The sequence below is a fragment of the Balearica regulorum genome, chromosome 14 (assembly GCF_011004875.1).
Source record: "Balearica regulorum gibbericeps isolate bBalReg1 chromosome 14, bBalReg1.pri, whole genome shotgun sequence".
Taxonomy (NCBI): domain Eukaryota; kingdom Metazoa; phylum Chordata; class Aves; order Gruiformes; family Gruidae; genus Balearica; species Balearica regulorum.
This window is the reverse complement of record NC_046197.1, coordinates 10,216,436-10,241,600: the sequence shown is the minus strand read 5'-3', so window position 1 is coordinate 10,241,600 and position 25,165 is coordinate 10,216,436. Positions and strand designations below refer to the sequence as shown.

The 25,165-nt window shown below is 46.5% G+C and overlaps 1 protein-coding gene across 3 annotated transcripts in view; it reads left to right on the top strand.

Moving 5' to 3' along the window:
* NEURL1B (neuralized E3 ubiquitin protein ligase 1B) overlaps positions 1 to 25,165 on the top strand; it is a 142,742-nt gene that overhangs the window by 101,106 nt on the left and 16,471 nt on the right. The window contains exon 1 of one of the 3 annotated variants that reach the window (XM_075766234.1): positions 4,427 to 4,519. The exons of 1 other annotated variant lie outside the window; for it this stretch is intronic. Coding sequence is in view for 1 of the 2 variants with exons in the window: in XM_075766233.1 (XP_075622348.1) it covers positions 5,179 to 5,209 (31 nt within the window). In the remaining variant the exon portion in view is untranslated. Of the gene's footprint in view, positions 1 to 4,426; positions 4,520 to 5,071; positions 5,210 to 25,165 lie in introns of those variants that run through there. One more of the 3 variants, XM_075766233.1, reaches the window with a different exon arrangement.

Here is a 25,165-nt window from a genome sequence, read left to right as displayed (position 1 = left end):
GCCATTTGGGATGTGGCTTGTGCGAGTGACACCGAACCACGTTTTGCGCACTGTGGTTTCACCATTTCCTTTTCCTCTTTCTGCCTGGGCTGTAATTCCTGCAGCTGAGGAATCCATCACAAAGTCCTTTTTGCCAGGAATGCCCACACATTCTCCAGCTGAGAGCTGCTCTGGCATCTCGTCAGAGATTACTTTTCCATACGCTGCATGGCTGGCGCATCTCATAGCCACTTGCTGCACTTTGAATATAGAAATGTGGTCAGGGCAGATGGTCGCTGCTTCTTTTGAAGCCACAAAGGTCTTACTCGACCCTGGGACCGGTTCATCTGCAGACTGCGTTTCCCTGTCTGCGTCAGATCCCATGGGTCACCTCTGGCCCAACACCATTCCACCCTATCTCCCAGAAAATGTGGTTTAATCTCCCCAGCTTTGGGTAAATAAGCCTCACAGCAGCCAAATCTCCAGCAAGCAGTAAGGACTTGGATCAGGAAACAGTTTCAATTGCTGTGCAGTCAAGGCCAGTTCAAGAAGCTCTTTGGAAGATTTTCCTACTGTTGTGCTGGAAGCTCCGGCTTCCCTTGATGTCTTACAGGAAAAAAAAAAAAAAAAAAGAAAGTAAAAACCAGTTTCTGTGGATGACCTGTGGAGACCCGGCGCATCCTGTGCTAGTGCTGAGAGCAGGGGAGGGAAGTAATTGCTTTCAGCAGTTGGAAGGCGTGGGTGGTAGGATGGCTTTGCGTGGTGCCGGAGGACGCTCCGTACATGCATCCCTCCTAAACAAATACCTCTTTAAATGTGTATTATGGGAATTCAGGGAACAGCTTAGGTTTTTTTTCTCCTCTCCAAGTAGGAGCGAGGCTTATTAGTACTCTCTTTCCATAGGCGAGGTGCGGAGGCTGGGAAGTTGTGAGACGAGTAACATTTGCTTTTATCAGTCAAATCCGCTCTCTCTGGGCCAGCCACTTGAGCCAGTAGGACGAGGAAAGGAAACGCAAGGTGCTGGCGGGAGCGTGACTTCTATAGGGGGAAGCATGTAACACCATTCAGCACAGCTACAGAAACGAGCTCTTTGCTGCGCGTGTGTCAGTAGGAAGGAATTATTTCTGTGATACTGCTTGGTGCGTCCATGCTGGACTTGTCCTTGTTGAAGAAGATGTATTATATGTCACTGATGCACATGTCAGAGTAACCGTACTCTTTTAGACATGGTGGTATTTGCATGCTGGAAGAGCATTGTAGGCTTGTACAGTCGACTCACGTATTTTTCCAGGGTATCTTTTGTCTGCAGTCTCTGAGAATTCCCAGGGAGCTACTGCTAAGTAGGGGAGGGAAAGGGAGGTTTCAAGGTGAGATGTGATGGAAGTGGAAGTGGTTTGGACACTCTCAGAGCTTCAGGCAGATGAGGCTGAAAGAGAAATGGATGCTCCAAGCGTCTACTCAGATTTAGAGTCCTAGGGAAAAGAAAAAAAAGAACTGAAGGTGCAGGGGTGTGAAAGCGGAGTGAGAGCTGACAGCCCCCAGGCTGTGGAGCAGGGTTATACACAGCTCTGGAGGGAAACGTCTGCAACCAGCAATCTGGCCTTTGGCAAAACACAGGGATTTAGGGAGGTCCAGGTTTTCAGTGGAACTCAGCTGTGAACAAGACAGAACTGGCTGGTTTGAGAGTGGAAGAGAAGAACTGGTGTTTGCTGGGAGGCAGCCAGCAGCAGGGGCAGCTGCACCCTTGCTCTGCGGGGCAGGGAAGGTGTACCCCGCCATGCCGCTGCAATTGGGGATCGGAGGAGATGGCTCCACTCTGGTGCAGGAGGGCTTGCTGCCCTGAAGGGGAAAGACAGATTTTTCAGTGTTTTATCTCACTGTTGCTGAAAGAGATGAGTCTGTCATCATTTACTACCATCTGTTAGATAGACAAGAATGGCAGCTGCTAATGGTGATATCTTACATCTTATAACGTCTTTCATCCCCCAAAACCTGAGCCCCCAAGGGATTTACACAGACAATGCAACATATTTGATGCCATAAGAAGAGTTACACCTCAGGCTGGTATCAATCAGTGGAAATTTAGCTGTTCTTTGTAAGCTATTTGCATCTCTGGAAACACTACATTTGCAGGAGTGTGTGTATGTGGTTGATAACGTTCAGTACAGCCCATACCCTTTCGGGAGAGGTCTGGTCTGTGTACATGGGTATAGAAGGGATTGCATCATATGTCTGTGACAAACCTTAGGTGGAATTCATCACATTTTTGATTCAGAAAGAAATTTGTCTCTCTTTTTTGTCCTATATTTTAAAGGCCCGGTTACACATCCACACACAGTAAGATTTAGAGATGGTTAAAGTGAGCTGGGAAGTAGATGTCTGGCATCAGTATGATACAGAACACCTTTCAGACACATTTTTCCTTGCCTGGTATTACCCTTGATCTTACTCCACTGATCCCACTGAGATGAATTTGTTATAGGGGGGGCCACAGAAAACGCAGAGGGAGAAGCAGCAGTGCCTTGCACGTGACTAAAAGTGTCCAGTCCTGTGAGTTGGATCCAGCACAGTAAAAGTTTTGTGGCTCCTCTGCTCCAGACCTCTGCTCCAAAGTCTGCCAGTGGGGTGACCTTGTACGCATCTCCTGGGTTCTTTGTGCATCAGTTTCATCACCTATAAAATAAGGATAATGTCACTCACCTCATCTGCAAGATGGTTTAAGATCTAGTAATAAAAAATACTAGTAAAAAGAGCTTAGTGCTATTACTGTTTTATAGCGGTAAGTGAGAATGCAGATACCAAAGCAAATGACATGCGCATGCAGGTCATCCTGTCCCTTGATCCAAATGAGGGTGAGAGAGGGAAGGGGATTTCTTCAGAGGAGCAGCCATCTGTCAGGCTTACAGAAGAAATTACTGAAGTGTGTTATCAATAGTTATCAAAATTCGCTGGAGCGGAAAGAATTTTAACATGCTAATGAGCTTTCATTTGTGGTTCCTTGCTCGGGACAGTTTCTGCGTTTCTCCAGGCTGAGCAATGACTTTGCATTGCCTTTCAGTCCCCGCTCAGTGTCATTTTCTGGTTCTCTTGTACTTTCTCAGTGTGGTTTCTGAGGAGGGTGAAGTCATCCTCACTGAACTATTTCTCATGCTTATTGTTTTGCATTGTGTGAAGCGGGTTATTTTAACAAACTCTACATTTTTACAATGCCAAGAAGTAGGAGTGTTGATTGCATTCCTGGAGGCTGCCTCCATGTCCTAAGGATGTGCATTTCCATTTTATTGTCTTCTATTTTTACATCATTTTTGGGGAGGAGGAAGGGCTGGAACACCCTTGGGAAAGGCATCGACCGTCTCTGGGCTGGTGTGGTCGGGGTGTGGAAGGAGGGACACGGCACGTCTCCCAGACAGCCCCCGGGGAGATGGCGCACAGCCCACACATGGCACACACATCAGCTGCCCTGGCAGCCCCCAGGAAACCGCAGAGATCCAGCTGCGGAGAACCCCTCTGCCGCCTCTGGCTTTTTAAGGCTCATTTAAGCCCTAAAATAACAACTACCACTCCCTGCTGAGGGAAACCGGCCGGGATTAGCTAAAACCTCCCATTCCCTGCTGTCTAGTGAAACAAGGACTTTCCCCTCTGTGTAAATAGGATGTCTTTGCTCCCCTCCCCTTCTCCCTGAAGGGGAGCACTGTGCTTCAGCGCGCTCGATCCTGCCCTCTGACAGCTCCTGCATGTGGTTTACAGCTCAGGGCACCCAAGACAGTGGGAGACATATGCTAACCTAAGACGACAGCAGATGGGTGCAAGTGCTTTTAAGAACAGCTGCTGGTGTCTCATTCGATAATCCCATTTTTAACAAATCCATATGATGGCAAAAAATACTGGAAATTAGGTTTTTCTGTCCCCTCTCATCTCCTGAGCCATACTTGACCAGTTCAACATGATCTAGGGATTAAAGGCTTGTTATTTTTGCTTCCGTACAATAGATCAGAGCCTGATCTCTGCCAGGCCGTTGAGCTACTGCTCCTTTGCTCTCCCCCTCTTTCCGCTCTTTTTGTGTCCCAGGACATGTGATAATCCGCAGATGTGACTTCTGCAAAGGGACACAATGGATTTTCCCAAACACCATGCGCTGCGGCATTAGCCCAGTGTGTTGGTTGCAGCACGTTTTGTAACTCTGATCCTCCCATTTCTCCATTCTTAAAACTACAAAAACAGCCTCAGAGAGGAAGGGCTTGGCAGCATCACCCCTCAGCAGCACAAGTGCGACCAGGAAGAAGAAGGAAGCCCTCGCTCTTCTCTAATGGGGCTAAAAACATGCTTTTACATCTGAGATTGGAAGAGAGAGAAATTGTGAGGCAAATCTTGTCAATACTGCACTTCAGGCTGTCGGCTGAGGTGTCCTTCGTCACCATGGTATCGGTGTGCTTCAAACTAATAACGAATTTGCCAACACAACACTCCTGCTAATACCTTCAATTCCCAGATGGGGAATCCGTGTCACTGAGATGCAAAGTGGCTTATCCAAGGTCACCCCGTAAGTAAATGGCACGGAGGGGAAAAGAGCTCGGGTTTATCGACTCCCAGTGTTCCCCAGTGCAGTTTGTACCCTCTGGGAAGGTTTTGCTGATAGAAAGGGCTGTCCTGAGGATAAGGGTGGAATTGCCAGCCATGCCCTCCCGCTCTCCAAACCACTTTTTTTCTGAGAGAGAAAGAATTTATTTTTTTTTTTCCTACGGGAGAGAGGCAAGAAGTAGTTTCCTGGGGTCGGTGGACTCTCTTGGAAAGAGCCAGCCCCCCGTGTTTACCCAAAAGCCCGGCTGGCAGCTCCCGCAACAGATACCAGCCGGTTTTCACCGTAGTTTCTCAGCCCCCGTTCCCACCCCGCGCAGGGCGGAGCGCGACCGGTGCCGGCTCGGGCCCCGCAGCCCCAAACGTCCCGGAAAGGCACCGGGGAAGGGGAGGGGGAGCTTGGGGCGGGGGCCGCGGGCTCGGCGGCCAGCGGCGTCCCGGGCTCGGCGGCGGCTCCACCGGGGGCGGGCGAGGCCGGGCGGCGGGGCGGGCCGGGGCGGGGCGCGGCTCGGCGTGGGGGGCGGCGCGGCTGGGCGCGGAGCGCGGCAGCGGGAGGCGGGCGCTGTCCATGGCCCTGCGGAGCGCCGGGCCGCCCCGGGCTCCGCCGCGCCGCCGAGCGGAGCGATGGGCAACACGGTGCACAAGACCCTGGCAGGTACCGGCGGGGGAAGCGGGGGGCTGCGGGGCGCTGGGCGAGTGCCGTCCCGGGAGATGCTGGGGGAGAGCCGGGCGCGGCGGAGGGAGCGACCCGGGGAGGTCGGGCGGGCTGTGCCGCCTCCGGGTCCCTGCCCCGCGCCCGGCGGAGCGGCCCGGGATGAGCTGAGTATTTTTTCTAAAAAATAAAATTATTTTTTTTAATGGTCGCCGCCGCGACGGGCACCGAGGCGGTGATGCTTAAGCGGCGGGGTGCAGCTGCACCCATGTGAGAGCGAGGAAAGCGGGTGAAGCGGAGCTGTTCTCGCGGCTGAAGCAGCGATCCCCTTCCTTTCAGTGGAATCCTTTTAGGGGCTTGCTTTTTCATTTACCCTTCCGTGTTGTTTGGGTTTTTTTGGTGTTTTTTTTTTTTTTTTTTAACGTAACTTTTTAATTTGGAGAGACCTTAGTTGTTCAGAGTCACCAGAAGAAAACTTTGAAGGCAGGTCTGAAATGTTTGCTAGACTGCCCTGGTTTTAAACTGCCTTCTTAGTAAATTCTGCTGTTACACAAGAGATACACAGATTCTTCTCCTTTGCAAGTTCATAATTGTGGAGCTTTTTCGTCCTCAGAGAATTGGTGCATAATAAAAGCAGTTGGTCTCTATAGAATCAACAGTATTGAATTACTGAGCCATTGCCAGTCTGTATCTTCAGCTAGTTTGCTTTTCTTTTCTTTTCTGCTCTTGCAGAGCTCCTGCGTTGCATCCTTTGTACTTTGATCGCCAATAAATAAAAAGGGTATTATTAAACTTTTTTAAAGAAGCAGGAGGACCTATTGAACACACGCACATGCCTCCCGGTAATCAACCAGGGAGCTGAATATAGAAATAAAGAGAGGAATAGATTTGCATTTGGATGTGCCATATATTGTCTTTGCAAAGAGAGGGTGCTTGGGACCTTCAAGGCACAAAAGAAAGCTGCTAGACTTGTTGGTTAGCTGTGAACCTGTGATTAGATTTCTAGTTGCATCTCCTCTCCTTCTGTATTACATTTAAATGGGAAATTAGCTCTTTTCACAATAAAGAAGTTTTCTTTTTTTTTAAATACCTCACCCACTGGCAAATAAAGACATTGTAAGGAGTGCATGACCTTGGTGAAAATTCAATTTGCGGGTTGGCTTTTCAGCTAGAGGCAACATCAAGGGCCACATGCAAAAGATCTGGGAGAGCCAGGGAAATATCCTTGGGTCAGGGGAGTTTACCTCCGTAAGGCTAGAACTTCCCAAAGAAAAAATATTTGTACCTGCTGGGACGTGGGATCTAGCTGTGAGCTCTGTTCTGGAAGGCTGAGAGTTGTATCAGCCGTTCTGCCTATTGCTAGAACAGTCTCTCCTGAGCAGCCTTCATATGCACAGCCTTACACACGTGAATTTAAAAAAAGGGATGACATCAGTTGTACCGCAGTTCTGTGATTAAAGAGTTCCTAGCAATGCTTTCAAAAGAAGTCGTTAAGAAAGAGGAAAAGTTTCATGGAAAAAACTGAAGGCTTGATTTATGTAGACCTCCCAACTGTTAACATTGTTCTGGTGGCCTAGAAAATCTCTGACCTGTCCTGCCAGGTGGAGACTGTCTGTAAGGATTGCTTTGCTGGGGATAGTCCATTTGCAAACATTTGTCAAATTGCGCAAGGCAAAACCATGCAGGACTCTTGAACACCATTTGCTAATGTGCTGGAAGATGCTGAAAATATGTCTTTTCCCCAAATTCAGCTGTGTTCAGTTTTTACAGAGTAATGACAGTTAAAAAAAGCTGCTAACCTGTGGCTGCAGAAGAGATTTTGGATGTTTGCAGTTTGGAAGTTTATAAACATATTTTGTCAAGTTGGACACAATTCAGCAATTTTTCATATTGATGTGCTCAGGTGCATTGTTTGTCTTTCATTATCCAAATGGCATTATGGAGGGGAGCAGGTTTAGAACTGTTCTTGGAACAGTCCTTTTGAAAATTACCAAGTTTTTCAGGAAGACTGAATCATTGGATGAAATCCTATTTATAAATGCTATGGCTGTTTAGAATTACTCAAAGCTAATCAATCAGAATTAAGTCTTTCCTCTACTTTGTCCAAAATGCACCTCTTTCCTCACCCTGGCAGACTGAGCAATGCACTTTCATTGTCTTTTTAACTATTTTAACTATTTTTCATTGTCATTTTAACTAGGGAGAGGAATTACTCTCCCCTATCCCATGGGCTGAAGTAATTTATTAAAGCAAAAACCAAATGGAACACCCCCAAATTAAAATTTGCCTACCTGTTGTGTTAAATCGATTAACTGTAGAAACCTACAGATGTTGTTCCCCTTTTGTTGTTCGTTCACCATAAATAGCTCAAGGTGGAAAATGTCTTTCCATTCTCATCAAATGTAGAGGAAACGTAGAGGGACCTTCATCATTTGGCTTCTGGAAAAGCCGAACAATCAACAATTGGGTTTTATATAGAAATGGAAATACTCTTCTCAAATAGTGGAATTCAATTTTAAAGCCTATTGAATGCAGTTCAACTAATTTTTATACCTAAATTTGATCGAGTATGTTTGCTGTGCTTGCTGCATCTTTAAATCCTTGCACAGCCTCACCCTTTCTCTCCATATTTCCATGCAGTGATACAAGAGCACACGCTGTCGGTGCTGGAGAAATTTGTATTTGGGAAACTTGTGTTTGCCAAGTATCTGATGGTTTACACACAATGGATGAAGGCTTTGTCAAATTAACAGCGAGGTTTCTAACCACAGTGGTATTGAAATGAGTAATAGGCTAGGGCTAATGAAAGGGAGCTTCTATATTTGAACCGGTTGAGGAGGCATTTGAATGGAAAAGAGCTGAGATGTGTCAGATACACTTAACAACGGTCCTGAGGTGGTGGTGGAAATTGCTCTTATCTAGATGACAGCTGAATGACACAGACACATTCCTCCAGCGGACGGTTGCCTCCTGCGGCTGCCTGACCCCAGAGGGGTGAGCAGGACCTCCTCACCTTTGGGGTCTGTCGAGGTGCTGGCCACTGCCGCTCGGCGCTAGCCCGTTGCCGACCCTTCCTGCATCTCCAGTGGAAAAATCTCCCACTGCACCTCCAGTGCAGTCTGGGAATTTACACTTGAATGTTGATATTTTCTTGCCTCCCTCCCCTTACTACTGCCCATTGTTCGAGACGATTTGCAGGCAGGTGGTTAGGCAAGAGTGAATTCTTTATTATTGAGGCACACCGCTTTTCTATCTCCTGCAGGTGATAAACTAGGTGTGCAGCATTGCAGCTGATGGGCGGAACGTGTCCTGACCTGCAGAGTGGGCTTGGAAGCCGCACGGATGGTGGTGGTGGATGGGTTGCATACTGACATCGGGCTTTATGGCCTTGTGGCTGCTCTTACCTGCGGTGCTCTGCAGATCAGTTGCTCTCTTGAGTTAACTCACTGGTGAGCAAGGCAGCGAGCAACACACGTCTGCATACAACCTTCATGGGTGGTGCTAATTTCTCCGTGCTAATTGCTTTCCTTGGCAGACACTTTTGGGCTCAGAAAATGGTTAGTAGCCAGATGGGGGCACAAAGCCAGAAGATGCGGGAGGCCAGCGGTACTCCAGGCCTGGCAGGCTGGGAGAGGTCAAAATTCCGCTGACCTGGCGAAGCCCTTACATGGAGCTGCGAGGCGCAGGAAATGGCGAGGAACAACATCTAGGAGAGTCGGGCAGGCAGCAAGTGTCCTTGCGGTGCGCGGCAGCTCATGGCGGCGGGGTGAGCATGGACAGCTGCTGCCACGGGCAGGCAGCGCAGGCAGGAGGCACTTGCTGGCCGAAGCAGAGGACTTTCCAGTTGGGATCCAGTTGTTGATCCTGGCCCAAATAGGGTCATTGGTATTTAACAAAGGAGCCAAATTCCCTTTTAAGAATCCGACTCGGATCTGATTGCAGTGCTTCTCCCACAGCCTTCCTCACAACTGCGAGGAATACCAAGTATGAGCGGCATTTGTGTCTGGTAAACACAAGGGAGAATGGGGCTTGTTCTGGCAGAAGTGACTTCAATTTCTTACTTTCAAGAAATTATTTTGTATTCTTAAGAAAAATGCTTTTAATTTTTAATAATTAACCCTTTCTCAGCAAGTCAGAAATCCCAAGTGTAGACCCTCACTGGGCTGATGCTCCCATCTGCCAGTCTTTTGTAAAATGGTGATGGCCATAGGGTCCCGGTTGCAGTACAGCAGCAGGAATTTATAGCCTGTGGGTAAAAGATGATGCTTCTTTCTTTAAAATACTGATGCCTGTTACCATAACATACACACTTCTTTTGTAAGAAATTAATAGCAAAGACCACGTAGTGGGAAAAGATCTCTCTGCCATTTCTAGGGGCTAAAATTTCAGCTTCAAGGAGCATTTTTGTTTAGATTTTTTCCTCTGGTCCCTCCTCCTGCTTTAGTTGCTGGTGATACACCATAGGAGGAGTTCTCAGTATTGTGAGTAGGGAATTAGTTCAGTAAATTGTTTGGTTTGGTTCCAGTCTGACTTCAACAAAATTACAAAATAACACTTCAGGTTGTTCTGGTTTGAGTGAAAAAGGTACCTGTTCAGACCAGTTTTGCATTTGGGTTTGGTTCAACTCTGATCCACACTGATTACAGGTGTTAACCCTGCCTCAGTAACAGCCCTATTTTGCCTGGTTTTTGCCTCTTTTAGTCCAGGAGTTGTGGTTTCTGGAGTCTGTCATCAATTTTGCTTCTGGCTGCCTCTGTGACCTTTGAGCAAGTGGTGTTAGCGTACTCTTGCTTTGTATGTAAGGGAGGTAGGAAACACTGCTTGGCTCACATGGGTATACGAGAGTTAATTAATTAACATGCAGGCATGAAGCATCTCCAGGAAGAAGGTCATGGAAGTGAAAAAAAAATAGATTAATTCGCTGCTGCTTTTGTAGCTTTCTGCTTTTCCACTCTTCAAAAGGAAACCTGTGAAACTGCTCAGCCTTCACTGTGATTTAGAGCTGGAACAAGTTGGTCGTATACTGAGGACTATCTTTAACCAGCCTCGCGCAGTACATACCCAAAAATGTGCTGCAGCCAACTGGCATGATTAATTCAGCGCTACCATTGGCATCTCGGCTGTTGAGACTGGAGAAACAACTGTACTCGAATCCAGGAAGGCATCTCCTATCACGACGGTGCTAAGTGGAGCTGTGTGTCATGCCCCACGGCCCGTGTGCTGTCAGACGCACGCAGCACATTGCCAAGTGTGTCATTAAAGCGAGAGCTTTTTGTTGCTCTCCACTCTCACGCTGGATAGTGCTGGGCAGGTGCCCTCTCTTCTGTTTCACTGTTTACGCTCTAGAGGGGAATTGTTTTACTAAGGGGTAGGATATCTGGCAACCTGCACTTTTCCCCTTTTATTTCTTTAGATGATTGCCACAGGTCGGAAGGACCTGTGTGTCACCATCTGACCCTACTGTAGGTGCTTAAAAATCACACCCCTAAGCCTGTGTGGGTAGGCAAAACTCTGAGAGAGCCCTCACCGCAGGCAAAGGAAATTGCAGCTTCCCAGCATGTTACAATTTGACAGCCTATGGAGGTGCTTAAGTATGTTTAAGGTATTTAACTTTAGGCAGTCAAGTTTCAATGTGCGGGCATTAATGTTTACTTGTCATGAAAAGGATGAGTCACCTTGAAGCTTATGCCGTGCTTCTCTTCCCATTCTAGTAAGGATCCTCCTTGCGTATCACATTCAATGGCGTATCACATTCAATGGCATATCACATTCAATGGCTTTTCAATTAGGAATGCAAATAAGCACCTTGGATTTCATTAGCTCCAGTAGATTTAGCATTCAAGCTCATTGAGTTTCGGAGTTGTGCTTTTGGACAGTCAGTGTCCTGCTGCACAGTTTGCCTTGAAAGGAAACATTTTCTTTCTCATCAGCATCCCGCTGATTACAGAGCCTATCTGTGCGGGTTGGTAGCTAAAATAAGAGCAGGCTTTCCTCAGGTGGAGTGTGCGTGTCACCGTGATGGATGTGGTGGGTTCAGGAGAGAAGCAGGGAAGCAAATCTGCTGATCCAGGCGGGGGAGAGCTAGCGAGAACCCAGGAGCAGGGGCTTCATGAGCTGCAAGATGGGATGAGGCCAGGTGCGATCTCCTGAAACACGTGTCAGATCCCATCTGAGTTTTCTTACAGGGACGGTGTGTGCAATCTCCTCCATCTCTTCTCTTTGTGTTTCCATCTGTCTTATCTCCTTTGTTTGTCTCCTTTCTTGTGCCCGGAGCAGTTTGGCATCCTGCACCTGCTGCTGCTTCTTGCCACGGCAGCCAAACCACACGGCTGACTCATGACGTGCACCTTCCCTGCTCCTAATGAGCTCCTCGGCCACACACTCATTTGGGGCTTCCTGGCATCAAAATATAGCTTGGCCGGCAAACCATTCTCCAGACTTTACCCAGAGGGCAGATGTGGGGTCGCTTAGCAGCAAGCGCAGAAAGCAGTGGGAGCCCGAAGGGCTGTTGGAAGGGACTTGGCTCCGTGTCACATCTTGGGGAGGCTTTTCCATCTGCAGCAGCTGGAGGAAGTTTTGCTATAGGAACATTTCTATACTTTGCTCTGTCTGATTTAGGCAGCTTCTCCACCCTTGCCCTTGGCGTCACTAACCTGCTGTGTCCTGGAGGGGACTGACCCTGCGTCAGTGGGCCATAAGTCTATTTGATGGCTCCAGTGCCCTTAGGTTGTAAGGTCCTACCACCTCTCTGAAGACCCCCCCATCCCACCTCTTTGCATGCTGCAAATACAGCAGGACTTCCCAGAGGCATCAGCTGGGGTAGACCCTTCCCGACGGTCCCTTATTTAAAGGTGTGTGCCCATGGGAGGGCATGCTAGGTGCAAAGCAGATGCTGTTTACTCTGGGTTGTTCCATATCTTGATGATGGCTGTATTTTTTTCCCCCTCTGTATGTTAAAAAGCATGAATCACTGGCACCGAGACGTCTGCTTGAAAGCTTTATCTCGGCATACCTGTGCCAGCTTTTCCCTTCAGACCTGGATGCCCTGTTGTCTCAATTACTGAGTGCTGGAACATTAAATTCCTGATGTCTGAACAGTTGAAGCAGGGCTTTGGGGAGGAGTGAAGGAGGGGAAAGTGATTTCTTGCTTGTTAATTTGTTTTTCCCTCTGTGTCCAGGGAGATATCTTCCTCTGCTGCGTGTAAGTAGGGCTTGCTTTCCACCCGGTTTTTTCTCTTGGTTCTTTCAGACCTCTGGTTCAGAGATCTCCTGCTGAGAGGATCACACCCCATCCCTTTCCCTGCTCCGGCAAACCCGTGTCTTTTTTTCCTTTCTACACCAACAGGACTGGGGTAAAGAAACCAAAGAAGAAGATAAGAAATGACTTCTTGCTTGCTGCTGGAATTACACAGGAAGACTCTTTAAAGAAAAAACATTTAACTGCATTTCAAAGCTTTTCAGTGCAGCAGGAAAATCACATTTAGGATTTTTTTAAGAGCTACTGATGCTTTGAGGGGAGAAAAATGGATGCAGTTGTGTTTGTGGAGTTGTGGGCTAGATAGTTGCATATAACAGGTTTCGTTTTCTCAGTTTTCTTGTTTCACTGTGGATATTTACATAATAACGAGACTTTCATGCTTTAGGAATTCTCCTATTTTAACCATCCATTTGTCTGTGACTCCAGGTTTCTTGTGATTGCACTACTGATGGCGTAATGTCTTATGGCTATGTTGGAGAAATAAATAGACCACAGAAAAGCAAAGCTCTGTTTTCCATAGCCCGTGTAGCAACGCAGGGAAGACAGTCAGTCAAGACAGAATTTCCCTGAGCGAAAGTTTTCTGTCAGGTTTCCAAATGTCAGGGAAAAAAGTTGTTTGATTTTTGCCCTTCTCCATAACTCGAATGTTAAATCTGCCAAGCCCTGCCTTGACAAGCCAAAGATAAAAGATAGAATATCCCATTTGGCAGCAGAAATGAAATAATTTCATTCAGGTTTATCTCTCTTTCCTGAGCGATAGCTAGCACTGTGGCAACAGCTTTTCTCAGCCGTTATCTGTTTTGGTCTCATTGGGGCACCAGCTTCTCAGTTTAGCATGTTCTGTAATTTATGGAGTGGAGTTCAAAAGTTATCTCCTCGGTGTGATGCTAAGGTTGATAGCATAATTCCTAATGAGGGGAAATTGCTATTTCTTGGGGTCTTGAACTTGACACGGTTGGATAGAGCTTTTTTTTTTTTGTATCAGAAAACACTTGATGCTTGAGATCTGTCTGGTCAAGTGTCCTGACGGTGGCCAAAGTTGCTGCTAAGAGGAGCAGCTAAGAGGCTGCAATGAAATTACAATTTTTTTTGGAGGTGACAGGACCAGGACCTCTGAGCACGTGCTCTCCAGAAGGCAGCCGGGCAGGTTAACACTGAAGCCTTGGTGGAGTACAGTAAATTGGAATATGTGTATCACTGGAGGTCTTAAAGAACAAGTTTGTTATTCATCAGCTAGGAATGGCATTGGTAGAGCTAGTCCCAACGGAAGGTAGAGGTGGGCTGGATGGTCCTTGCAGGCTCCTGCAGGTGTTCCTGCAAAAAATTGCCTCTCTAAAGGGGTGTTCTTTGGTGGTGCTTTCCTTGGGATGCTGTCAAAAACTCTTGATTATTTTGTCCTGCAAAGTGAAAGGGTTTGTAAGTATGAAAACTGAAATACTTTACTGACTAGCTGTTGCTTCACTTTTAGTAATAACGCGCATTAGCTGTGTATTACGCGGTGGCCATTGTGCTGGCTTATAAAACAGAGGTAACTTTCATGTGATGGTTCATGGGGACAAACTACACAATGGAAAGAGTGTTCGGCTCAACTTTTATCCGAGAATCAGAGTTGGATTTGCTCTGGGGCAGGGTGCCCCTTGGGGCTCCGCAGCTGGCTGGTGAATGGAGCCCTGTGCCGGAGGGGCTGGGGACGAGCCTGCGGGGACACGGGGTCACGGCACGGGGTCCGCACGAGAGCCTTGTCGGCAGAGAGGGCTGAAAAATAAAGGTTGAACATCGAGACCATGCGTGCAGGGAGGGAAAGCCTGATACCAGCAGAGCTTCCCTGCACTTGCGTGGAAGAAGGCTTGCAGATATTTCAGTATGCCAGGCATTTTAGTTGATCTCTCCTGGAAAGGAGATGTCCTCTGAAGAGTCTGAGGCAGATCTTCACACTGGCATCTGATTTGTGAGTCTTAAATAGCAATTACTGGGTGATTTGCCAGCAGCAGAACAGCACTGCTTGTGCTGCCGATGTGATCAAAGGGAGAGGGTGAGAAGGACAGATGCTTCACAAGTCAGAATTTCAAGGAAATCCATCTCGGTTAAAGTTTATAAAAACTGATCTTCGCCAACAGACCCTATAGCGTGTCTTTAAATACCACAGCCTTGAACAGCAGTCTGTACTGAGTCATGCCTGGGGACTGCTGTTATTAGGGGATATTATGAGAGCTAGGGAAAGGCAGAGCAAGATACAACCACACACACGCACTCACAAAAAAAGACTAAACGCTGTTAAGTATCCAAAATCAATCTTCTGAGTCTGGGTGTTGTTTCCAAAAATGTCTGAGTGGCTCAGGGCAGACTGAGCCTGATGGCAGTTTGTTTTGCCCCTCAGCAGCGGCAGTTGTGCTGTGCTGTGGATGCTGGCCTCGCATGGACTGGCTTGGCAGCCGCCACCCAACGTAGGAAAACTTATCTCCCGCTTCACCTTGTAGGTTCGGAGATCTGGCAACAAGTGCTTTTATGTAAGACCTTTTGTATACATGGAATTGTGCAGGAAGAGAGGGTTTTTTTTCTGAAATAAGAATGCCTTCTTCCAAATTAGCTTAGTCTACTGCTTACGTTATCTGCTTCGAAAAGGCATGTGAGTGTGCCAAATACTAGTGTCTGCGCATAGACACTGGCAATAATGAATCTGCTGTCCATTTGCACCCTGCCTTGTTCCAAAATAACTTTCATGTCTAGACAAAGGATGCAGCTCACCTGCAAGACTCTGCTATCCCCTCTGTTTGTTTTGCCATTGCATAGTAATTAAGATATTAATTTATTGTAAAGAGTTCCAAGAAATGCCTCTGCAACCCCAATGTTTATGTAAGAGAAAAAGAGAAATCCGTAATTTATTGAATTTGTGTGTGTTTTGCTGGGATTATTCATTGGAGGAACGTACTAACTGATTTTTTTGTATCCTAGTAACCAACTGTGGTTGCTTTTCCATGAATAATCTTTATGGTTTGACTTGACCAGCCAAATCTAGAAGGGAAAACTCAAGTAAATTAAATTTACCAAGGCAAATAATTACAAGGCACAGATAGTTTTTTGCAGGTGCGAGAGAACAATTCTTTTTCTCCCTCATTTAACTACATAATAATCAGATTGACAGATGCTGTCTGGAGAGTCTGATTTTACTGAGCAGAACAATAGCGGAAGTTTGAGTCATTACGAACTAAACTTCAAAACTTGATTTGTTTAATATTCATAATTAATGAATTGGTTAAAACAGTCCTTTCCTCCCTCAAACAAGCAATGTGACGGTTTCCAGCGCTTCCTACTAGCAGTGCAGAGTATTTCCTTTCTGTGGGTGCCAGGGTGGGGAGCACGGGGTGGGGGTCCCCTGCGGCTCCGAGTTCCCAGCCCTGCTGCTCACGAGGACACTGTGAGGCTTAGTTACTGAAATGCTTGGTGAAGCCCTTTCACCCTAAAATGCCGGCTCTGCCTGGAACAACCGGAGTTTATCACTTAATAAAAGTGTTCTCATTTTTATCCTTTAAAATTTACTTTGATTAAAAATTAGCCCCTTTTCAAAACTGAGTTTCAGGGAATCATGTTTCTTTTAAAATGCGTCTTGCACTTAGAAATATTAAAAGCTAGTTTTAGAAGCAAAACAAAAATAAAAAATTGCTTCCCAGCTCCCTGAACATGTTTACTATTTCTCCCACCCTCTTCAAGTATTCAGCTGACCATCTCTAAACAGAGGGCAGAGGTACACTCCTCCCAGAGAGGTCAAAACTGCTTCTCATTTTAAAACAAACTATTTTCAAACCATCCTTTTGTATGCATTCCTATTTAGTAAATGTTTATACACCCATGCAAAAAAACTGCACTCCTGTAAATACTGAAATCTGTGGGCACGCCAGTAGAATCAATCACCAAACCATGTCAAGCAACCCTTAGCTGGTCACTCAGATTTTCCTTTGCGATGAGATTAACGGTACGACCTCATGAGGCAGTCCCAGAAGGACGGAGAAGCATTTCTTGTGTGCCTCTGGATCTTGACCATATTCTCCCCCTCTCCAATTTGCTCCCTGCCTCTTGTATCTCGAACACAGCCCTGCATCGGGCAGTTCTTGTTTCCTCTTTTCCAATGGACTAAAGGTGACGGGCAGAAATGTTAGGTAAGTCAGTGCTGAGGACCTTTCTGTGCTTATATTCCTGTATTTTCCCTTTCTGTGCCTATGTTCCTGTACTCAGCCAGGGCATCACTTTGGAGTGGTTGCCGTTGTGCATCTCCAGCTGTCATTCATCACTGCAGACTCATCACCTCGGGTCTCTGCCCTACTGACTCAACGCTCCTCCAAAGCTCTCCCTCTTTTTTCGTAATCTTTTTCCCCAGGGCTACCACCAGTGCCAGGAGCACTAGTTGTGGCTTGTCTTGTGTGGCAGTGAAAGAGTAGCTGCAGGGAGTGATGCTGCCTTATAGCTCACTGCTCTGCTGCCTTGGAGGGGGTGTGGGGTTTGGGACCTGAAATGCTTTTGCTCTGGGGAATTGACCGTTTCCCCATTCAGGTGTGTGGGCAAGGGATGGTGGGTGGCAAAGGGCGTGTTTGGGGTGTAGACACAGCACTCCCCGTGCTGGGAAGCAACCCCAGGACTGCAGGGCTGGGGAATGATGGAGGCAGACATGCCATCTGAGCTCCATCCTTCTGGTGGCCCCATGCAACCCTGGGTGTACATTTTGCACCAGGGCTTTGCCTGATGCGGACGTGTAGGTCCAACAAAAAGAAGGAAGAAATCTCCCCATCCAAAATGCCATGGGCCTGCCCTGCTGTCACAGGAGGGGGAGCTGCAGATAAAATTCAAATTCAGCAGTTACTGCTATGAGAAATGAGGCATCAACACGAGGCAGATGGGAAAGATGGAAGCAAAGGCCTGTGCCTTGTGCAGTACTCGAGGAATACCATTCCCGTGCCAGGGAGGCTCCCGGTGCTGCCTCTGGCCTGGAGAGGTTCATGGCTTGGCTGTGTCTGCTCTGCAGAGGGTCTGCTGGTATTGCCCCACCAGCTCCTCCTTATTAGGTGCCGCCTCAAACTAACAAGACGCCGTTTTGCAGCACCCTGTGTTCTCCGAGCAAAGGAAGCATTGCAGTCAGAGAGCTTCTATATGCCATTAATACCTGACCATATGGCACTGCTCGTGTGCAGGTGAAGGCTTCTGGTGGTTTATCAAGGGCACAAAACATTTCTGCTGTTGATCCTACTTGACCAGAGTGGCCTAGAAGAACCTCAAGGGGCACAGGAAGACATGCTGCTGTCTCACCAAGCTCTGTGTCTGGAGGAAACTGAGCTCAAAAGCATCCCTGAATTTACTGCGGTCAGACAGGCATCTGCTCCACCCTGGGGCTGTTGACGGGCAGAAGGTTTGCTGGTCCCATGTCCCAGGCTCTGTTTGAAAAACCCTCGCTGTGGTGCTAATGAAGGGGCTTTCTTACTGGGAACCAGGGGTTTCGAGCATATCTCAGCATACACAGAAGTGTGGGAAATGGAAGGGGTAAGCAGGGCCAGGTCCAAGCAGGCGTTTGGGGCATGGTGCACATCCCAGAGCGATGCTGAGGACATGCTGTGCTGCTGTATCTGCCACAAGCAGCTCTTGCAAGCAGCAGGCTGGTTTCTCCAGCAATGGGTGATGAGTTTGTCTTTGGTGGGTGCTCTGGTCTGCCTGTCCATCAGGAAAAGCTCAGACACGTACCAAAGCACATGTGCACCTTGCTGTGGCACATGCAGCGCGTCGGTGCTGGAAATTCTCTGTGGACCTGAGCTGATGGAGCTGTGCCAGTGTGGACACTGGCCACTGCCTTTTAGATGTTTTTTCAGCGTTATTTTTAGACATCTTGAGTGCAATTCGCTCCAGCTGAAGCCAATTCCTCGATGTGCTGGCAGATGAGGGGTTGGGCAGACGGGAGCATGGGGTAACGTGCTCTTCTGTGGGAGGATGCAGAGAGGTTTCGGGGAAGCCGAACCTCTCCCCTTCTGCCAGCAGCAGGTCACTGCAATGAACGAGTTGCTCAGGAGAGGGCTTTTCTGCAGCTTTTCCGTGCAGATTTGGTATTTCAAGAAGGCCCTGGGTGAGCAGTGGCACTGGATTTGGGACCAGGGGAAAGCCTCCGTGTGGGTCTGCAGGTTTTCTGTACATTTGGCGTCCCTTTTACAGCATATTTCCAACTCAAAAGTCTGTGGGAGATGATGCAAGTGGCACATGCAGGATGGGAAACGCTCGGTGCCATCTATTTCGAAGAAGCAGAGGGACAACATGTAGTCATGCTGCTGCCTGTTTTACTGTGGCCAGAACCACCAGAGGCTCTAAGCTGTCAACACGTAACTGTATGGTTTTTTTTGTCTGGTTATAAAAATTTTGTTCTACCAAAAAAAAAAAAAAAGAACCAAAAGAACCACCCAAAGAGAAACAAATTCTTTCTCTCCACAGTTTTTCATATGTGATTTATAGGTGTGTTTTTCCAAGTAAATCCAGACAAGGCCAGTGACTGACTCTGAATTAAAGTTTGATTTGGTTAATTGAAACAAGAGCCATCTGGGTGGAAACAGGAGGTTTTAGACAGCTGTTGATATTGTTTCATGTGGGATTTCTAAAATTTCCAATTCCATAGTTACTAAGGAGCGTGCTGCTTGACCACACAGTGGGGGTTTATAGGTGTAAATGATCTATGAAGAATACAAAATATGTAAGGCAGCTATAAAAATAACAACAGCTTGCAGCTCCACAGTAGACTGTTTTGAAGGTATAGACCAATTGTGCTCTGCTGAACGGTGGTCCAAGCTCCACCTTAAAAAGGTGGGAAAACATGATGAAAACCAGTGCTTTCTATTGCCTGGACGTCCCCTGGCAGGCAGGAGTCCACAGGCGATCGCTGTTGAGATTGCAGTGCTGTGTGTTTGCTGTGTCATTCACACATTCGCCCCATCTCTTGGGAGCAATTCGTTCCTCCAGGGGAGGGAGCAAAAAAAGGTTTTGGTCTTTCTTTTGGTCAAAAAAAGCTGGCATTTATCTTCAACAATGCAAGGAATTGTCTCTCATCTCCAGATTTCTTTGGTTCACCTGCCTTTGTCATCTCTTGGCTGGGGTACCACAAAGGGAGAGCAAAGGGAGAAAAATGTTGATGTTGACTTAGGTGTGTTGGGATCAAATCCCACTGGCATTAAGAAGATTGACATGGAGGCTTAAAAATAAAGCTCTCTTGCTCCAATCCTTTTTGTGTTGAAATAATTGAAGACATTTGAGATGAAGAAAGGGGCTGAGGTCATTGTGTGTCCAGTAATGGTATGACTGTATTTTCGTTTGTTTGGACAGTTTAATGTATTGAAGTGGCTCTTGTTTCCTCTTATTAATGCCTGTAAATATCATGGAAAAGGATCTCACAGCTCAGCCATGCAGCAGCCAAGTGTTGCACAACCACCTGCGCCTCAGACTGGTTTCATAGCTTAGCAGAAAACTATGCATTTTGAAAAATTTCAACCAAGGAAAAAAGGATGCATCTTTTTTTAGTGGAATGTTTTCCTCTCTTTCTGGTCCAGCAAAAAAATGCTCTTCCTTTTTCTTTTTTCTTCCCTTTCCTTTTCCTTTCCTTTCCTTTCCTTTCCTTTCCTTTCCTTTCCTTTCCTTTCCTTTCCTTTCCTTTCCTTTCCTTTCCTTTCCTTTCCTTTCCTTTCCTTTCCTTTCCTTTCCTTTCCTTTCCTTTCCTTTCCTTTCCTTTCCTTTCCTTTCCTTTCCTTTCCTTTCCTTTCCTTTCCTTTCCTTTCCTTTCCTTTCCTTTCCTTTCCTTTCCTTTCCTTTCCTTTCCTTTCCTTTTCCTTTCCTTTCCTTTCCTTTTTTTTTTCTTTTCTTTTAAAGACTTTTGGCTTTATTTCTGAAGATGTACTGTATTTAGAAAAACCTATAGCCTATTTGTCTGAACAGTAACTAAAACAGCCAACAAAATATGTGATATTATTGTACAGGTTAGACTGTACATGAGTGAAGTCATCAGCCCTTCAGATCACTTGAAAGAGTCTGTCCCGTATTAAATTTATTTAAAATCTCCCTGCTGGGACAGTGTTGGCCTCGGGCACCAGCCCACCCGGGGCAGGCTGGACTCAGTGCCTGTGCAGTTACCTGTAAACTATTACAGTTCTCACCACCACAAATCCCTTTGTGCTTTGTGATGCCTCCGGGGAAACGAGCCTGGCAGAGTGAAGAGCTGTGCTTTCCCCCCGCCCCGATTTAATTATAACCAGTTATTCCCATCCCCTTGCCCTGTTTTGGATTCTTTACATATTGTTTCGGAAAAGCTTAGTGGAATTGCAGCCTTTGTATATATAAAATATAGGATGATTGAAGACCTGGCCACTTCTTTATTTAACTTCCTCAGCCATGCGTTCCTCCCAAAGCATTTTCCCCTCTCGCTGCCAGATCACTGTTTAAACTGTGTGTAAATATAAAAGGAACCGTGGACAACGTTTAAAAATGCTGCACCATGTTGGGAGCAGGGCTTGCTGGAAAGAACATCTTCCTAGAGGCCTTTTTTCCCCTTTTCCTGTGGTGTTGCGGCTCCCTTAGGACAGATCAAAAGCCCTGTATGGGTGCCACTGTTAAGTCTAATGGCTCTCTGGTTATCCATCCTTGTTTGGACTGAAATAGTTCCACTGTTTTTTTCTTTTAAACGGAATTCTTTTCTGTCCTCTGAGTATAGAGAAGTTGTAATTTGAAGAAAAAAAATAAGAGAGACCCTTAGAACCACTATGAAGAGAGGAGATAAAGATGAAAGAGGCTTCTGTAACAAATTTGCAGCAAAGAAAAATAGCAGGTTTGTTCCCTTTATCATAAAGTTTTCTTGGAAAAAGTTGAAGGCGGAACTGAATGGCCATGCTCTCCTTTCTGCCCCGTAGCATCGCTCTGAGTGCTGGTCTCGCCCTTCATCTGCAGCTTTTCTTCTGTAGTCCTGTCGCTGGACAATTCCTGTGCTTACCGGACAGTTTTCTTGTGTTTTTACTGAGCGTGGAAAACACCCTCAGCTCATAACGCTTCTTGACTCGAGCATCACGTGCCCCACCTGAGTCGCCCCCAGTACAGCTCAGCTGTGGCGTGGTGCGGTACGGTATGGTATGGTACGGTACGGTATGGTATGGTACGGTACGGTATGGTATGGTACGGTACGGTACACACGCAGACCCGGGGAGGGCTCTGGCAGCATGTTTTACCTACTGGCCTTTCTCCAAACATGCTCTTTGGAGGTGGGAAGGGCATGAGTATAAACTGTATACAGTCCAAATTCAGAGGGATGAAGACAACGTAAACACTGGCTTTTAGGGTGTTTTCAGAGAACAATGCATCAAAAAGCAGGCTAAATCACCACTTTTCAAATCTTTTTTTCTCCCTGTTTCACAAGCTGCCCTCCTGGTGCAGTGCCGTGATGCTGCCTGTCTGTAGGGGATGGGTGGGTTTCCTGCATCAGGGGGACAACAAAATTCTTTCCCTCTTTTTGTTCCTGTCTGTGCTGGAAGCGACACATTGACGAGCTGATGGAAAGGATGTGCCAAGCTCCAGCACTCTTTCCATGAGCCCTGTATTGAAACCATGGGATGCAATAAAATTGCTGCTATGAGGATATTAAAAGGGAATGCATTTCATTCTCCAATTTCATTAAAAGCCATTAACATTGGAATGACATGGTCACTATTTATAAATCCCCAGTGCAGATGAGTTGGTACAGCTGGTCAGAAGAAAAGAGGTTGAATGGAAACAGGGAGTCTATTTGCATTAATGATCGTTATGTGCTCCTCTGGTGGTGCGGGGAGAGGGTGAGGGCATGGACCATTTCACTGTCAGTGATTACGCCATTCACATGTTCTTGTAACTCTTCAACAAATCACAGTCATGATTGGAAAAGAAAACATCAGTTCAGAACGATGCTTTTTAAACATAAAGCATTGCTCTGAAAAACAATCCTGAGCTGTTTATACTGTCTGTAGGGGAAAAGTTGTCTTGGAAGTTAAGAATTAATGAATGGAGAGGAATTGGGGGCAAGGAGACAAACCTGGATTTGTTTTTTAATCTGTGAAAAATACTCTAACTAGGATCTTCTCTGTGCAGTGTGATTAACCAGGAACACACGATGGGTCTCCCACAGACACGACGGGGTCCCTCCCCACCTCAAAGTGAGAGCCACGTGGTAGCCTCAGGCCTTGAGAGACCAGCAGCACTAACTAATACAGCAGGTTTTTGGGTCCCTTGGGTTGCTCTTAGGCTGTGGCTGCGGTCTCTGCTGCAGCAGTGAACGCTGCTGGCCTGGAGCAGGAAGGAAGGGAAAAGGATCTCTGAGACAGACCCCAGTGGCGCAATATCCTATAAAATTAAGAATAGCTCTACGTCTGTCTTGATGCCATGAAAATCCATATTAGAGCCATGCTGTAGAGAGTGCTGAAACCACTGAAGACAGAGTCCTTCTCCTCTAATGACTGTAGGAGCAGTCGCTAGAGAAAAAGGTGCCCTGACACGCGTACTGTGGGACTGTCCTTGAGTCAGGCTGTGGAAAAAGGGAATGCATCAAGAAAGTGCTTGACATAACAGCAAAGACACCGTTGAAATGGGATCCTTGGACGTTGGCATCCTAAGCTGGGTTTAACTTGCAGTGAGCATGACGCACTTGATTTAACAAAATTGATGCATGAGAAGGTGGGAGTGGGCTTCAAACCTGCCTGAAGTAACAGCCATTGAAAAAAAATAGTTTAGCATCATAAATCCATGGAAATTGGACCCCATTTCTGTATGAATTTAGTAAACCAAAGCAGAACCCAACCACCCCAGAGAACATGAGGGTTTTTGTCCACATCTCTGCTCCTCTTCTCCCATCCGTGGGTCTCCAGCTGAGTTCATTCCTCCAGACCAGTCTTTCCAGCCAAAGCATTACATCTTTTAGTGCTCTCTGCCTTATGGTGCACCTTATTGCCTGTTTCTAGAAAACAATGAAAATAATAAATCACACAAAATACATATTTTAATCACTGACTGACAAGCTGAGCATTTAGATTTGGAAAATATTTAGTCTCCCAACCTAGCAGGCCTCAGAAATCATTTGTGGAGTTGCTGAAACAGACGTCAGCTGCTTATTTCTCATTGCTTTTGATCACCTCCCAAAACTGTGCTACGGACTCAGTTTAGGACTAGAAGATAAAGTGAGCTGAGCAGCCCTCTGCTCTCCCCAAGTTAAACTTAACTTTCTAAAGACGGTAACAATTTTTCAAAAGCATAATACATCAAGTAAGAGGTACAGGTTTGCTCTCCTGGTGTATGAAATCATACCCATTGCATATGCAGCATATTAGTGAGGACATACATAGTGCAAAAATTCCCGTTAAGAGCTATAGTAAGAGTGGCTGACTGATTATTTTTGACAAGATGTTTTTATCTTTAGCCAGTAGCCAAAAGTTTCATCTAGTTTTGCATCCCATATTTTATGACTTTCAAATCCCTGACATCTTTCAAAGCTCTTTGGCTCATGAGCGTGGTCTTCTGACTGACACGAGCCAGTGGACTTGGGTGCCGAGGCCACATAACGGATTACAATAAGCTGTACCATTTCCAAGGCTCCTCATCTATCATGCAGCTGCTTTCATCACTTGCACCAAAAGACTTAAGCAGGGATTATGGCATGAACCCTGCCTTTTCTCCATCCCTCTCCCGCTTGCTCTCGCTCTGTCTCTCATTAACCAAGTCTAAGAATTTGTTACTAGAGTTGCAGACTCATTGACCCAGATTCACTAATAATACGGGGGAGAGGAGATTTTTTTTCCATGCTTAATCGCTGGCTTCTGTGTATTTTTAGTGCTATTTATATGCAGGAGAACTAAAAACCTGTAATAAAGATGGGGCCAACTTTGCAGCAGAATTCACGCATGAACTTGTGAGAGAATTCACAGTGAGAGGCACAACAGGAGAGACGGGGGAACAGGGAGACGGAGGTGAGTGTAGGTGGACCTACCTATACTTGCAGACCCAGCAGTAGATTTTTTGATAGCAGCCCCTGCTTCCACAGCCTGATCCACAAGACCATATTGGTTTAGGCCAGGGCTCCCCACTTTGCTCTTAAAATGCAAGACCATCAAAGTCATGCACTGGTTTTCTTTGTGTCAAGTTTGAGTTCATTTACAACCAGAGTGTAGTTTCTTGCCTGTCTCGCCTGTGCAAGGAAATAAAAAAACCCTCTAGATTAAAGAATATTTTTCCTTCTTTTCGAGATTAGAAAATGCTATTCTGTTGAGTTTTTTCAGTTTAAATGGTCTTTCATTTGCATGTGATGAAAAGTTATTTCATTAAACCAAATCAAAATGTATGGCCAAGCTACAGGCAAACCATCTTCAGCCTAGGAAAAAGGTAAAAAAGAAAAGGCAATGCTGTCGTGGTTTTACCCCAGCCGGCGGCTGAGCGCCACGCAGCCGTTTGCTCACTCCCCTCCGTTGGGATGGAGGAGAGAATTGGAAGAGTGAAAGTGAGAAAACTCCTGTGTTGAGATAAAGACAGTTTAATAGGTAAAGCAAAAGCCACGCACACAAGCAAGGCAAACCAAGGAATTCGTTCCCCACTTCCCATGGGCAGGCAGGTGTTCAGCCATCCCCAGGAAAGCAGGGCTCCATCACGTGTAACCGTGACTTGGGAAGATGAATGCCATCGTTCTG